This window comes from Myotis davidii, unplaced genomic scaffold (assembly GCF_000327345.1).
Source record: "Myotis davidii unplaced genomic scaffold, ASM32734v1 scaffold478, whole genome shotgun sequence".
Classification (NCBI taxonomy): Eukaryota; Metazoa; Chordata; class Mammalia; order Chiroptera; family Vespertilionidae; genus Myotis; species Myotis davidii.
The window spans coordinates 1,471,435-1,487,357 of NW_006289570.1; the positions used below are offsets into that span (position 1 = coordinate 1,471,435).

At 54.9% G+C, this 15,923-nt stretch overlaps 1 protein-coding gene across 1 annotated transcript in view; it reads left to right on the forward strand.

The window, feature by feature from the left end:
- The first annotated feature begins 204 nt into the window (after positions 1 to 204).
- The window catches only part of MYO18B (myosin XVIIIB), a 200,197-nt gene continuing 184,478 nt past the window's right edge, over positions 205 to 15,923 (forward strand). The window contains exons 1-10 of the mRNA XM_015562824.1: positions 205 to 299; positions 376 to 484; positions 883 to 1,041; positions 5,752 to 7,095; positions 7,593 to 7,659; positions 8,463 to 8,575; positions 9,849 to 10,025; positions 12,864 to 13,062; positions 14,192 to 14,334; positions 15,129 to 15,229. Of these exons, the coding sequence (XP_015418310.1) occupies positions 205 to 299; positions 376 to 484; positions 883 to 1,041; positions 5,752 to 7,095; positions 7,593 to 7,659; positions 8,463 to 8,575; positions 9,849 to 10,025; positions 12,864 to 13,062; positions 14,192 to 14,334; positions 15,129 to 15,229 (2,507 nt within the window). The remainder of the gene's footprint in view (positions 300 to 375; positions 485 to 882; positions 1,042 to 5,751; positions 7,096 to 7,592; positions 7,660 to 8,462; positions 8,576 to 9,848; positions 10,026 to 12,863; positions 13,063 to 14,191; positions 14,335 to 15,128; positions 15,230 to 15,923) is intronic.

Below are 15,923 nucleotides of genomic sequence, written 5' to 3' on the forward strand. Positions count from 1 at the left end.
TTGTCTCCTTATCATCTTTGGAGTCCCTGTCTTATCAGCCTGGCTGCGAGTCCTGGCCAGCCACACACAGAGGGCCTTGATAAGCAGCTTATTTTAAACCAGTGTGGAGCTCTTCCATAGAAAGCACTGGAGATTTTTGTTTCCTCATGAGCTGTCACAGTGTTACAGGTTAAAGACACAGCACAGGGGGCCATAGCCAGTCCCATGCATGCCTCAGCCCTCAAGGTCACTGTGGCCAAGGAAGCCGTCTTAGCTGCACCCCAACTCCAGTCAGCCCTGGCCTCGGCCATGTTTCTGCGGTAAAATGCTGGTGTCCAGCCTGCCAGCTTTATGGCCCAGAGCTGGGGGCCCTGGCTGCCCAGGTCCTTGTTTAAGGGCCATTAAGAAGCCACAACACCAGGTCAGCGGAGTGGGCTGTAGTCATGGGGTTGGACCCTTCTATAAATCATGGCTGCAGGCCCTTCTCTACTGTTCCTGGCACACAGTAAGTAGTTATGTGATTAGTTAATTGATTAATCTATTAAGTACAAGCTAGATGGTTCCCTGTGATCCAGCCCCTTCTGCAAACAGGAAAAGCTCCTTATGGACATGGGTCTGTCCCACACCCAGGAAGGGGGCTAGTGGCCTTGGCGATCCAGATCCATATTATGAGGACACTGGATCCAGGCTGGAGTAACCTCTGCTGCACATGCATTGCATTTTCACGGGGGGCCCTCCCAGCGCCCCCCTGAGCCTCATCTGCTTTGCCGGGGCTTCTCATACATGGGCTTGGTCATGTATGTCCTCCTCGGCCCCCTCCCGGGCTTCTTCGCAAAGCATTGAAAGGGCAACTTGCCCCTGTCGGTTCACTCACTGAGCTCTTCCCTTTCTTCTGCAAAACAGATTCGGGAAGAGGAGAAGAGCCCTCCGCCGTCCTCGCCCCCTCCCCTCTTCTCTGTCATCCCAGGCGGCTTCATTAAGCAGCTGGTCCGGGAGACTGAGAAAGAGTCCAAGGAAGCAAGACGGAAGAAACAGGCGGTGCTCCCCTCTCCGGAGCAAGAGGTAAGTGGCCCTGCAGGAAGGGGCCAGGTGCCTGTCACCCACCTTCCTGTCCCGTGCACTCCTGAGTCACTTGCCAACTTGCCTTGGCTCTTACTATCCCCACTGGTTCCTGTTAAAAGCTTGGTCTGTGGAACTCCTTTGCATCCTTCAAAACCCAGCTTAGAGAGTTCCTCTCTGGAAAGCTCTCCCATTGGCTGCCTTCCTCATTCCCACGGCACCCTCTGTGCCTGTCTCAGTTGTGGTCGGCATAGTAATTACTTGGCCATATGACTTATTTGACTAGGAATTCCTTAAAAGCCACAGCTCTCTCATTCAACCTTGTACCTGGAGCAGCTCTCATAGTACTTGGCCCATCGGGAGTGCTCAACGCCTGTTTGTTTCATGAATGAATGATATTAGTTGATGATGATTGTGGGCATCATTGTATCTCACTTTTGCAGAAAGAGAAACCTGGATATTAGCGAAGGATGTATGGTTAGCTCAGTTTAATTTAGGCAGGAAAGATATTCATTTGCTACTCACGGTTTATAGCTCTATTGATGGTTCAAATTCTGAAACCCTTCCGTATCATGTCTGTCCTCCTCGGGCCGCCTCCCAGGGTTCTTTGCAACCAGGGCCCCAAGTTCCCCAAGTCCCCTCCAGCTGCTGTGCTTATCTAGGCCCCTTTCCTTAGTTCCTTGGAATGGCCACAATCCAGTAATGAAAGGGTTAATGCTTGGCACAGGCAGGGACTTCAGTACCCTGTTCCAGCTGGCTTCCCTTCTGATTGGTTGGTGCCTATTAAAAATCCTTCATTATTCTGAATAGCACAGCTGGATTGAAGCAGTAGTTGGCCAAGATGCACTCCCTATGCTTTAGGGGCTTGCAGATGTATTCCTGAGGGTGGCCACTGCCATCTCCCTCCTTTTGCCCAGCTCCTTGGCCAGGGAACCTGGATGGGATAATGGGGCTAGACACCAGGGAGGTAGGCTTAGAACACAGTGCACCTAGAGGAATGTCCTTGTTTTCAGCTTGGGCTATTGAACTCCTATGCATCCTTCAAAACCCAGCTCACGTAGAGTAGCTCTGGAAATAGTCCATCTGTGTTAGGCAAAAAGGGCATCTCCTCATGGACTCCAGTGGCCCCTTGAAGTGAGGGGGATGCGGCAATGTTTAGGCTGAGAAATCTAGCAGCCTCAGGACCTAGTGTTGACTTGAGCCCAGGGGCCATCCTGGCTCTGCCCCCCACTCCCTTCAGCTGCTGTTTGCTCGGCGGCCCCCACGTGGCTGCACCTGTCCAATGACAATGACTTGGCTGCATCAGAGAAGTTCTCCGGCAGCTGAACAGCAGCAGCTGCTGAGACACTCCTGCCAAGTCTTTGTCGGGAGGATGACAGGGAGGACAGGCTCTGTCCCCACCCCCGCCCGGCCCAGGCATGAGTGGGAGCTAAAGTCGACCCCCGTAGGCTGTTGTTAGGTCATGAGGAGATGTTACTGTGTGCCATTTATGACTAGACAGTGTCACTGTGCTGCTCATGGGCTTATTTGAAACCCTGTGTGGCATTGGGGTAGATGGGATTATACCCACTTATCAGAGGTGGAGACTGAGGCTCAGAGAGGTCAAGAGACTTGCTCAAGGTCATGAGGTTAGATAGAGGCAGAGTAAGGGTGTGAGTCTGTGTGTTCTCTGCTCTGGTGAGCTGCCTAGGGAGGGCCAGCTTGGGGAGTGAGGTGGCTGGTGTGGGTCACAGAGGCCTGGGAGGAAAGGACTCCATGAGGCTGCCGGCCTTGCTGGCGTCACCGTGCACAAGTAAAGGAGCAGAGCTGAGCAGAGGCTGGGGACACCCGGTCACCACTGGGCCTGGATGGAGACTCAGAGCCAAGATGCAGGATGGACAGGCCTCAGACCACAACAGGTGGCTGGACCACGGGCCAAGATGCTCCAGGGCCTGGAGCAGGGCAGCCTCAGGACATGCTTCTGCGAGGCAGCAGGTTATGGCTATTCCTGCCAATTCCCTCTTCTTGTCCCAATCCGTAAATAAGTACGGACACCCCCCTCTTTCCAGCCCAGCGTTTCATTTGGCCCTCATATAATCCTTGCAGGGAGCGATTAGAGTCCATCACCGTTCTGTAGGGATGGAAAACAAGGCTCAGGGAGGTAATTTGGTTTTCCCAGGGCCAGTGAGGGATAGCAAGAGGCCAGGACAACACTGGGGTAGAGAGAGAGACCCTTATCAAATGCCAGGAGAGCTGGGTTCCAGTTCTGGCCTCGCCACTCTGTGTGGTTCAGGCCAAAACCCTTTCCCTTCTTGGCCTCAGTTTGCTCCTCTGTAAAATGGATGTGTGTGAGTTTAAGAAAGCTGCAGAGGGCTAGGCCTTTGGTGTTTATGAAAGAAAAATAACCAATCTGATCTTTCATCCTCTGCCCCATAAACTCTCATCCTTTAGGGTGGGGTGGTGGTGGGAGGATGGGATTGGTGATCTTACTCGGCCCCTCCCATGTTAGTCTCCCCTGTGGTGGTTTGGTTAAAAATAAGGCACTGACTCATTTTTCAAACTGGTGTAGACAGTGGTGATACTTGCCAAGTGCAGCGGTCCCTTTCCAAGGCAGTACCCTGCTGGTTTCAGAAGGTCAGGCTGAGCCACTGGGCCTGGGCACTGGAGTTGGGGTTCTTAGTCCCGGTTGTACATTGGAACCACCACAACCCAGACCAAATCCATCAGGCTCTCTGGGAGGGGGGCCTAAGCATCAGTATTTTAAAAATACCCCAGAAGATTCCAGTGAGCCCTAGAAAGACAAGGCCATTAATATGCAGAGGTCACAGGCACTGGCTTTAGACTCAGAGAGGCCGGCATGGCTTTATATTTTCTTTGTCTTTTGGGCCACCTAGCGTCTTTGTGTTTGCTTCCTTGTCTGTAGCGTGTGGAGATGTTCAGAACGTCCTTCATGGTGTTCTCATGAGGGTAGAGTAAGATATTGCATAACGGCGGCATAGGGCTCATTCCGAGGGATCTGTATAGGGCAGCTATTATTATCAGTATTATTGTCATTTTTACAAAGATGAAGGTAGAGACTGTGTTCTGGAGGCATCCACCATCTTAAACAGGAGAGAGACACAGTCGGAGCTGGAATAAGATGCACAGTGTGGTCGGTGCTGCAGGTGGTGAGCTAGCACAGAGCTCTGGGACTCCATGGATGTATGAGACATTTTCTGATCGAGGTCTCCAGGGGAAGATTTGCAGAGGCAGTGGCATTTGAGCTGCGTATAGAAAGATGAGAAGCACACGGATGAATGAGGAGGGGAAAGGGCATTCCAGGCAGCAAACTCAACACGAGCAAAAGCATGGAAGCAGGGAAGTGTCTGGTGTGGCTGAAGCATGGGGATAAACAGGGACAAAAGAACCAGAATGGGGGCGAGGGCTCCTGGTTGAAGACTTTAAATAGAAGGTGGTGGTGTTGAATGATTTTCCGGTAGTCTGTGGCAACTGGCAAAACCTTTTGATTGGGTTTGAAATGACTGGCAGCACGTTGAAGGGATACCAGTTCAGGGGCTTGGGAAATAGACCTGGATTCGGAACAGGAGACACAGATGTGAAGCTTTGCAGGGCGGAATCGGCACGATCCTGGGGCTGGTTCAGTTGCAGGAGGAAGGTGAGAACCCTAGATCCCAGGCTCAGATGTGTGGCAGGCTGGCATTGGCACGGTCCGTGATGGAAAAACCCAGATGAGGGCAGCCGGGGATGCCTGGCACCAGGCTGGAACTGCCCATGAGAGGCAAAGCTGGCCGTGTGAGAAGTTAGGTCACAGCCAGCCTGTTTGAAGGTGGAGGGCTCGGGAGGGCTGACATCACTAGGCAGTAAAAGGGCCCAGCAGAAGAGCAGGCAGCGGAGACCCCATGGAGGTGACGTGGCCCAAATGTCCACATCAGGCGAGAGTGGAGGACCTCAGGGCCAGAAACCAGGGCCCTCACCTGGTATGGGGGTTGGGGCGCGGGACCAGGGCAGCAGAAGTAGCAGCAACTCAGTTTGTTCAGTTCCCTGCGATTTCCAAAGTGCTTTTCCCCATCTCATCCTGCAAAACATCCGAATGGGCAGTGGTTTCTGCCTGCCCAGAGGGAAGACGGAAGCTCAGAGAGGATGGATGATGGTGTTCATGGTCACCCAGCTGGAGAGTGTATGAGCCAAGACTAGAACAGGTCGTCTGATGTCAGGCCCAGTCCTTTCCCCGTCCTGGCAGGAAGCGAAGCCAAAGCAAAAAAAAACAAACGGTGCCAACAGCAGTAACAATGGCCGCAGTGGCAGCTACTGTTACTGAGGACTCACTATGTGCTGGGCCCAGTTTCTGTATATTATCATGGATCCTCATGCCCATCTGCTCGGTAGGCCATTATGGTCCTCAGTAGGAAACAGGCTCAGAGACGGGAAGTAATTTACCTAAGGCCACACAGCTAGTGAGTTAGGAGTTGAATTTGGAGTTGAGTCTGTTGAATTCCAAAGTCCACTCTCCTTTCATTCTGTCACTTGGCCTCCAGGGCTGGGCCAACGTCCACGGTGTGGGGATTTGGCTCACTGCCCGGCACAGTGCCCATCAGATGTCATAGGTGCTTGAGGGTCTTTGGATGAGTGAGTGGCTGGGTGGACAAATCAATGGACGAATGAGTGAATGAATGAGCGAAGGACAAAGCTGTCAGGTAAGCAAGCAGCTAAGGATGGTTGTGGTCTCTCTCCTAGACTCCAGAAATTTCCACTAGCCAACCCAACAGCAAGTCCAACAGTGGCACCAAGTCTGGAAGCCAAAAGATTTCCCAGGACAACCAGGCAAGCTCTCCCCAGAACGCAGACATTCCGGGCCAGCAGAGCCAGGGGGCTGGCCCCACGGAGCCCATGCAGAGGACCACCGTCAACGGCGAGAAGGCCCAGGAATCAGGCCCCAGTGCGGCTCCAGCCAAAAAACCTCTGCCCTTGAAGAGGGGCGTGAGGAGGGGCGATGTGCTGCTGATGGTGGCCAAGCTGGACCCAGACTCAGCCAAGCCAGAGCAGAGGACCCAGCCCCGTGACGCCCCCGCCTGCAAGACCACCTCCCCGGCCACAGACCCTGGAGGAGGAAAGGAGGGGAAGGCCCCACCAACTCCTCGTGGTCCCCAGGCCAGCACTGAGGACGCAGCCCCGAAGGCTGAGAAGACCCAGACTGGGGGTCCTAGGGACCCAGGAACTGTGCCAGTGACAAAAGGCGAGAAAGATCAAGGCACAGCGGGGAAAGGGGGTGAGGCCCCCCAGACCAAAGGGCTGAAAGGGGATGAGCCCCAGGGCAAAGAGGGGCCAGGTGAGGGGAAACAACCAGGGACAGTGGAGAAGCGGGGAGCGGACTCCACAAACAAGATGGCAAAGGGGAATCTCTCCAAGGATGCAGGGGGCGAAGGGAAGTTGGCCGGAGGGAAGTTGGCCGGGACTCAAACCCAGGTGAAAAAGTGGGGAGGTTCCCTGGGCAGAAGGAGCAGGTGGGATGGTCCCCAGAAGAAGGACAAAGAAGGTGCCCTCCTGAGTAAGGCGGAGAAGACGGGCGAATCGCAGGTCAAGGCGGAGAAGGTGGACAAAGGGCAGGGGAAGGTGGGGGAGGCTCCCCGAGTGAAGGAGGAAGCACGTGGGCCTCACAGTGAGTCTGGGGAGGCAGGGGAGGCTGCGGCTAAGACACAGAAGGGCTGTGAAGCCCCCGAGGCGGTGGGTGCAGCCGGGAAGGAGAGCCACCAAGTGCAGGGGAAGGTGGAGGAGGCTCCCAGAGGGATGGAGGAAGCACGTGGGCCTCACAGTGAGTCTGGGGCTAAGACACAGGGCTGTGAAGCCCCCAAGGAGGTGAGTGCAGCCGGGAAGGAGAGCCGGCCAGACAGCAGAGGGCAGGAAGCAGAGGGGCCCTGCACCAGCGTGAATGCCAGGGCCGGGGCCCTGGAGACGGAGCTGCAAGCACCCAGACCACCTGCTCTGGAGAGCCGCGCAGAGAGGCCTCAGAGGCAGGAGAACCAGGAGGGACCAGCCCTGCAGGAGGGAAGTGAAGGAAGCCAGAGTGGAGACTTGGACCAGGTGAGGGGCTGCAGCCCAGAGTGGGGAGCAGTAGCCAGACCTTCCAGAGAGAGAGGGATGGAAAAGACTTGCCCCTGGAGGTGGAGAGGGTGGGGCAGGAGATGGACAAACCTTGGAGAGGGGTGGCCACGTGGCCAGCTCAGGAAGGGACAAGCACTTCCTCCTTGACGAGGAAGGGTCTTGAGGCACCCCCTGCACCTGTCCCACAGCGTGAGGGAGATGCCCCCGCATGGCTGAGCTACAGTGCCACACGGCAGTTCTCAAACAGGCTGTATAAATTGCTGGTTGCTGGAAATGCAGAGCCCAGGCCCCCCTGGAGCTTTCATTCCAAAGGCCAGGAGTGGAGCCAAGGATCTGCATGGAAATCAGCACCCTCCCACCCCTTAGATTCTGATTGGGGTGCTCCCATGAACTCTCATGGAAAGGGTTTGCCCCTCACATTGGGGTGGGGAGAGGCAGTGTCATCCTGGTTTAATTTTTGTGACCTTTGCTCTCAGGCTCCCGAGGACAGATGGTACGAGGCAGAGAAAGTCTGGCTGGTTCAGAAGGATGGATTTACTCTTGGTAATTAGGGGTTTTAGCACATTCACTCTTGGTAATTAGGGGGTGAGGGCTGGTGGCAGTGGTCTAAGTCTGTTCCTCTTGCGCCCCCTGCTGCTGGTAGCCATGTTTGCAGGTCCTGAGCGTGGCCTGGGGAGCAAGGTGAGCAGTAAGGAGACCCTGAGACCAGGAAGGGGATGTGCGGCTCTTTGGGGTGGGAATAGTTAGTGTCATTTCACTTCTGGCAGCTGGTCTATTGGGTTCTGTTTTCAAAGACATCAGGGCCTTGGTAATTAGTTATTTAATCCATTAACGTCACCCACAAGCCTGGTTTGGTTCCTGCAGTGTCCTCAAGGAATCGAGTCGAGTGCCGGTGGGCAAATAGCTTTCATCTCGCAAGCCCACTTTTGTCCATTAGTTGTGACCATACTCTACAGAGAAGTGATTGAGTCTCAGTTGGATGCTGCTGGGACGAGTGATTGATTAGTAATGTCTGTCTTGGGTACTGGAAGGGGAATAGCAGCCCGTATGCCATTATCTGCCATCCCGGGTCTAGGCATGAGATGGGTTGTGCACCCAGCCATCTGGGTTCCTACTCTCTGCCTGGCACGGTGCCAGCTGATAACAGCCCAAGGTGAGTTGGACTCAGCCTCTGTCCTTAAAGGGCTTAGGCTTACAATTCTGGACCCTCCGTGTGAATTGGGAGAGGAGGCTGTCCCTCTCTGACCGGTGCCAGGCCCCCTCTGCAGCTCCCTGGCCTGGCTCAGCAGCTCAGAGCCTATCTTTCCTCCCCTCCCCTCTTTTCTCTCCCCTTGGCTGGCCACCAGCAACGGTGCTTAAGCCAGATGAGGGAACAGCCGACCTGCCGGCAGGAAGGGTGCGACTGTGCATTGACGCGGACAAAACCGTCACCGAGGTGGATGAGGAGCGTGTTCATCGGGTGAGTCCCCGCCCCCTCCCTGCCTGCTCCGCACTGTCCCACTCATCTGGCTGGAGATTTCCGTGTACTGACTGCAGGCACTACTTTGGCTTGATGCCCTGGAGGATAAAGCATTGAACTTGTGGCTCTGCTGGAGATATATTGCTAGGGGGTCATTACTCTGTCCCACGGTGTCCCCTTTTATGAAAACACGTTAAGAAACATGTTCGTTAGGTCTTAGGACAGAGTTCTCCTTGACCCAAGAACGCAATTACTTTTCTTTTTATGGGCATCGCAAATCATGCTACAAAACATGTTTCCTTTTTCACCTTGGCTGCCAGGGGACTCAGAACCCAGTGTGCTCCCTGCCACAGACCATAGTGTAGTGTATAATGGCATATATTTGGGGTATTGTTCTTTTGGTTTTTGCTTTTTCAGTTGTTTTGCACAATTTTTTCAGTGTGCTATCAATCTTTTTGAGGGGGAAATCAGCAAATGATAGAAAAATAGGTCATGAGCCTTTTCCACCCTTCAAAGCCTACTAATGAAGGAAGAGTTTCCTCCGGGAGCCCCAGGTGGGCCTTGGTCATCTTCATTCCTCTCGGCACTCCTCTGCCCACCCCTGACCCTCCAGTCCCAATAGTGTTGGGAGTTTGCAGAGGCCAGTGTTCTCAGAAGAAAGGCTGACCCGTCGGCGAGCTCAGGGTTGGCCCTAACTGCAGAGCCTTAGGCCCAGAAAACTCCTCGGAGCTGGAAAGAATGGTAGGAAGCCCTTTAGGGTGGATGCCCCGGGAGACGCAGTCATCCTTGGCTTCTCGAAGGGCCGGGGAATGACTCCAAGGGCCAGTGCACGAGGGGCTATTAGAGAAACGGGCGATGTGGCCATTGGCCTGTGTCCTGAGTGTCACAGCACATGCAGCGCTCCCCGCAAGACTCAGGACCAGAGAGCTCAGGGGACACTGCCTGACTCGGGACACCACCACTTTTTACGGTGTTTGAGATGCAGAAGGCACTCAGAATCTTGCCGTGTCTCTGTTCTGAGCATCTCCCCTTACGGTATAGGAAGGAGGGACAGGTGTGAACAGAGGGGTGGCTCTCGGGCCTCCCCAAGGGCAAAGGAAAAGGGAGCCCTGTTTCACTTGTAGGGTTTGCGACTCTCTCCAGAGTCCTTGCATTCTGTCCTGTCTTTGGCCTACGGCTCTCCCGGGACAGGGCCAGCAGGGCTGTGTGTGAAGGGGTGTGGTGGTGGCGTGGGGACCCCGGAAGCCACAGGGCACTCTGTGATGGTTCACAGGCCAACCCCCCTGAGCTGGACCAGGCCGAGGACCTGGCCTCCCTGGTCAGTGTCAATGAATCGAGTGTCCTGAACACGCTCCTGCACCGCTACCGGGCTCAGCTGCCACACACTGCCACCGGGCCGGACCTGATCGTCCTCCAGCCCCGCGGGCCGTCAGCACCCTCTGCAGGCAAGGTGAGGGGGACCAGGGCAAGGGGGCAGGGGACAGGCACAGGAGGGGTGGAGGGGGTCCCTCTGCATCTTGGGAGAATAGAGCAGTCAAAGTCCCCTGCAAACCAGGCTGCGGATGAGAAACAGCAATAGGAGGATTAAATATAATAATAAAAATAATGAGAGAAAACATTGAATGAGTGTCAACTCTGTATCAGGCACTGCTTCAAGCACCTTTACATGTTATCTCAGTTAATTTTCACACCCCCTGAAAGGACAGACACCATGACTACCCCATTTTACAGATGGAACTGGCTGGGCCAGCTGCCAGACTCTCACATTCAGCAAGCGGAGGAGCTGGGATAAGACCCAGGGCGCCGGCCCTCTGTGCTCTGAACCCCGTGGTGGTCTGGGGGGTCCCGAACACCCACATAAATCAGGAAACAGACGCCTCGGTTCTGCTTTTATTTCTTTTCCCCGGGAAGTGCAGAAATGGCTGCTTTTTGTCAGGACAGTCAAAGCAAAGGCAAGCTCTCAGCGCCACCTTGTGGAAGGGCCTGGCCACCACCGGGTAATTGGAGCAGGATCCCTTTCATTCCCTCATCCAGGGGCTATTGGTTTAGATAGGATTCTGTCCCCTGTGTGCCAGGCACAGGGGAGGGAGCAGGGAAGGAGCCGGTCATAAGCCTGTCCCGTGGAGCGCCCAGTCTAGTTGGGGAAGATTAGGCTGAGAATAATAAAGATAAGGTGGGCGGAGCAGGTGAGCGTGGAAAAGGAGCGTGAGGAGGTCAGGGGACACAGGACAGGCCTTAGTTATACCTGGTCATACTGATGTTGCTTTACTCTGAACCGGAGGGATGTTCAGCAGAGCAGTGACGGTTTGACTTACGTTGTAAGAGGATGCCCTTGGCTGCCGGGTGGAGGATGTTAGGAAGGGGGCGAAGGTATAGGCAGGGAGCCCTGATAGAGGTCAGACGTCTTATCCGGCGCTTTTGTCCTGAAGATGTGTTGCTCTGGGAAGGCGCAGCCTCTGGACTCCTGCCGGCACACAGCAGGTGCCTTGGAAAGATCACGATGCCTCTGGCCTCGGTTTTCTCATCTGTCAATTGGGATGAAAAGCCCTCTGGAGTCCCATGGGACATTCCTGCCGCCCCCCCACCCCCGCCAAACAATGCTAAGTCCGTTGAAGAGGGGATGGTGGTCCTGCACCCCTCTTCCCCTAGACTTGACTTCTCCAGGACTCCCCACCTCACCCCTTCAGTCACTTCTGCGGCCCCTCTCCAGCCTGGCCATCCATGGCTGGGGGTCTGGGAGGATGACAGAGTGGCTGTGCAGTCTCCATCCCTTGCTGTGAGGGCCATGCTTCTGATACCGCAGCCCAAGGCCGCTGAACCTCCTGAGAAGCTGAGTGGCTCCTCTGGCTCCTTAGGAGCCCCTGGGAGGGACTTTTGTCCAGACCCTAGGGCAGTGATGGTGAACCTTTTGAGCTTGGCGTGTCAGCATTTTGAAAAACCCTAACTTAACTCTGGTGCCGTGTCACATATAGAAATTTTTTGATATTTGCAACCATAGTAAAACAAAGACTTATATTTTTGATATTTATTTTATATATTTAAATGCCATTTAACAAAGAAAAATCAACCAAAAGAAAGAGTTCGCGTGTCACCTCTGACACGCGTGTCATAGGTTCGCCATCACTGCCCCAAGGCAAGCGGACTCTCTCAGGTTTTCCCGGATTGAAGCCTCCGTATAGAGCCCGGACAAAAGGGCCTGAAAGTATCAGCGTTGGGCAGTCCTGTAAGGAGGAGTTTACGTCTTGAGATCTTTCTATGTTCCCGAGTCTCTTGATCCCCCAAACCCTTAACTCAGTGCCCCACCCTTCCCTCCAGTCATCAGCTGCCCACACCCAAACCCACTGCCTCCTTCTGTTCTTTGTCTGAGTCACGTCTGGTTCCTCAAATGGCCACCAGGTGGGAGCACAGACCTGCGGTGAGGCTGGGACTGGGCCACCTTGAAGATGGCCTGGGTGAGGTATGGGGCAGTGTGGGCCCCCTCAGAGGCTGAGAGCGGGGTGTGACCATGTCAGGGGTAGATGGGCCTGCCTCTGTGTGCAGGGCCTCGGCACCTGTTGAGTGCATGTGCCTGTGAGCACACCTGTGTGCAAGCACGCCAGAGTGCACAAGCACAATGCAAGGACATGTGTGCATGCACGCAGCTGTGTGTGTACACAGCCTAGACCTGCAGAATTCTCCCTTCTGTGGTCTGGTCAGTGGGCGGAGGGAGCTGATGGATCAGGGAGCTGTCCCTTGAACTCCAGTGTTTCCTGAGGAGGGGGCTTCAGGACTCAGACCTTCATTGCCTCATGACCTAAGGCTGTGCCCAGGCAGTGTAGGCAACGTGTCCCACCATTGCCAGCTGTGGGGTCCTGCTGAGCCCAGGATAGGGATTCATTACTACTCCTCAGGGTTTGGGGCACAAAGGCCAACGGAGGACTGGAGGCACCTGGCTGGAGGGCCATGCCAGGGGGAGGGCCACCACACTGCGATTGGTTCCCTGGTCCCCAAGGCACGGGAGATGCAGATGAGGCCTTGCTGGGGCCACTGGTTGCCCACTTAGCATCCCCGGCTCCCAGTGTCCTCCTCCGGCTGGGCCCATCCACTGTTCCCTTTGGTGCCCTTCCCTGACCTCCATCTCCGATGCCTCTTCCCTTTTCCCTGAAGGCTACGCAAAGCCGACTTTTGTCAAGGCCACCACTGAGCCTCACGCTGCCAGTTCCATGAGTCTGGACTTGAGGCGGGGTGGGCCCTGTTTTGGAGTGCTCCCAGCTGGGGTGGGAAGGCTGATGCCGGCATCTTCCTGCAGGTGCCCAAGGGCCGCCGGGATGGCCTGCCCACCCACATTGTCTCTCTGGCCCAGCGGGCATACTGGGCACTGCTGAGCCAGCGGAGGGACCAGAGCATCGTGGCCCTGGGCCGGAGCGGCGCCGGCAAGACCACCTGCTGCGAGCAGGTCCTGGAGCACCTGGTGGGGATGGCAGGGAGCGTGGATGGCAGCGTCTCAGGTACAGTGGGCTCCGGGGGCCATGGAGCAGGATTGTGGGGAGGGAGGGAGGCCTGGAGGGGGCGCCGGGCTGCTCCTCCTTATATCCACTCACCTCGCAGTCACTCAGTGTAGGTGCAGACCCTGTGCTTGCTACATGGCAGGGCCGCCTCAGTCCATGGCACCCCTCTGTGTGAATTAGAAAAGGTACCCCTTCCTCCAGACGCTCGCAGCCACGTGTGGAGCAGTCACCCCGCACCGCCACTGTTAGAACTGAACACTCGACTGCCAGGCTCTAGAAAGTCATCCTGATGCGTATACAGACCCATGACGGGGTGCTGCAGGTACAGCCCCTTTGATGTGGGGGCCCTGTGCGTGCACCTCCTCAGCCGCGCAGAGGACCCACCAGTGAAGGCAGAGGGCGGGCTGTGTCCTGGAGGCGCTGGCACCAGAGGGCACCTGTGCTGCTTCTGTGTGCTGAACTTGAATGCTCTGTGCAGAGTGCAGGCAGAGCTGGTTAGGGGAGGTGTCGGGAACACGAGGAGGGGCAGGAGCTTCCAGGGGGAGATGGTGTCTGAGCAAGGCCAATTAGTAATAATAATAATTACAATATTAGTAATGGTCACAGTCAACACTGGCTAAGGACTTACATGCCAGGCCTCATATAAGTTTTTAAAGATGTAAGCTTATTTGTTATTTAGGACAGCTCTACAAGGTAGATATTATTTATTTAAGTTTTATAGATGAGGATGTTAAGACTCAGAGAAATTAACCAGCTTGCTTAAGGCCACACAACTAATCTGCTCTAGCGCTGGATTCAAACCAGGCAGCCTGACTCAGAAGCTGTAATCCCTGGGCCAGTGTTCTCAGTGGGGTTTTGTTTTTCATTTTTGCTCCCTTAAGGAGTCTTTTTAAACATTTAATCCCCTAATCATCTCCCCACTATGAAATTTCAATGCCATAGATACCATGATCTGTTTATATATGTATATCTGTGCTCTAGGCATATGAAAGCAGAATACCCCATCCCAAAATCAGTTTCTGCCCTCTCGGGGGCAATATTCTTTCTGCTGAGAATACATGGCCTCGGCAGGATTGCTCTTCTAGTTGTAAGAAATATAATACTAACAGCAACCCTCTGACCCCCACAGTGGAGAAGATTCGAGCCACCTTCACTCTCCTCCGGGCCTTTGGCTCCGTGTCCACCGGCCACAGCCGCAGCGCCACCCGCTTCACCATGGTGATGTCACTGGACTTCAATGCCACAGGCCGAGTCACAGCTGCCCAGCTCCAGGTGAGGCTCTGGGTGGAAGGAAGAGGGGAGTCCTTGAGGCTGCAGGATCCCCATTCCCACTTAGCAGAGCCCACGCCTCCTGGGACCCTGGAATGTGTCTAAATATTTGGTCACAGTTCCCCCAGCCTTTGCCAGCTCCTTCCCACCTCACTCAGTGGCCCAAAAAGTGCCCTTCTAGAGCAATCTTTGCACCTCAGAATATTGTGAGGATGAAATATTCATGAATAAATATATTATCCAGCCGCCCATTGTTTGGGTCTTAGTAGCATAAGCTGAAATGAAACAGACAAACACAGGCCTGCTTGCTCCTATCTCCCAAGGCGCCCACATCCCTCCCCTGCCCCCTCAAACAATCTGTTTGAACAGAAAATAGGATTAAGTTATTAGAAGCCGTGTTTGTATGTGGAGCTGGGGTAATACACAGACTCGGGGAAACTCATCGATGCCCACCCCGAGCCTGAGATCCTGTCATTCATGACCATCTGGGTCACATTACTGAAGGCTTCTGTGAAATAAGAATATGGCGGAGGGTGGCTCCAGGTCATCCTTCTTCCTTTCCGATGCTTTTCTTGGAACGAGTCGATTGCATTAGTCCCCAGGTGGATTCTGAGTTAGTGAGACAGGGACTGATCAGTTCTGAGACGCAGGTGTCCAGCAGAATTCAGATGTGAGATGTTGCCTCACAGGGTGGGCCAGGGCAGGGCTCCCTTCTGGGGCCTCAGGGTAGCTGGGCACCGGGCAGGGGGCCGATGCAGCCCAAGTGCTGACCAGGGGCCCGTCCTCTCCTCTTGCAGACCATGCTTTTGGAGAAGAGCCGCGTGGCACGGCAGCCGGAAGGGGAAGGCACCTTCGAGGTTTTCTCCCAGATGCTCGCGGGATTGGACCTGGATCTCAGGTGAGCGACTGGGCCAGGCAGGGACAGCTGAGGGCAGTAGTGCAAAGGGCATCTGCTCCCTGGGGCCCAGCCTTAGCTCTGATCCCGGCTGCTGGTACTGCTCACAGGCTGCGTGACCTCGGCTGGGGTCATCCACTCTGAACCCCAGTTTCTTTTCCTCGGTTAGGTGGAAACAATACCATGGCTAACCTCACAGGGTTAAGTGAGATGATTCACACGTAGCTCTTCATAAATGCTGGGGGTGGCGGAGGCCATCTGCTGTGATGGGGGTCTGTCAGTATAGGGCTGACAGCAGCTTGGGAGGAGGGCAAGACCAGCAGACCACAAGTCTTCTAGAAGTTTCTGAATTTTGTGGGGGCCTTGAGTTTGCCTGAATGGGCACTTCAGAACAAGCAGGCACTGGGTGGAGTGACTCATCTTGTGGGGCCTCCTGGGGGCCACCCTCCTTTGATCCTGACAGTTGTGCTCCGCAAAGGACCAACTTTAGAGTCAGAAGGATGTGTGTTTAAATCCAGGCTTTGCCCCATGTGGTCCTCTCTGAACCTCGGTTTCCTTTTCTGTAGAATGGGTACCTCGTAGTGCCAGTCTGTGGATATTTAAATCAGACCACTTGCCTGGGCAGCAGGCCCCGTGTGCAGTGCATAGTGGGGTGTAACATGGGAGAGTATAACATGAAAGCTCTGCACCTGGAGTT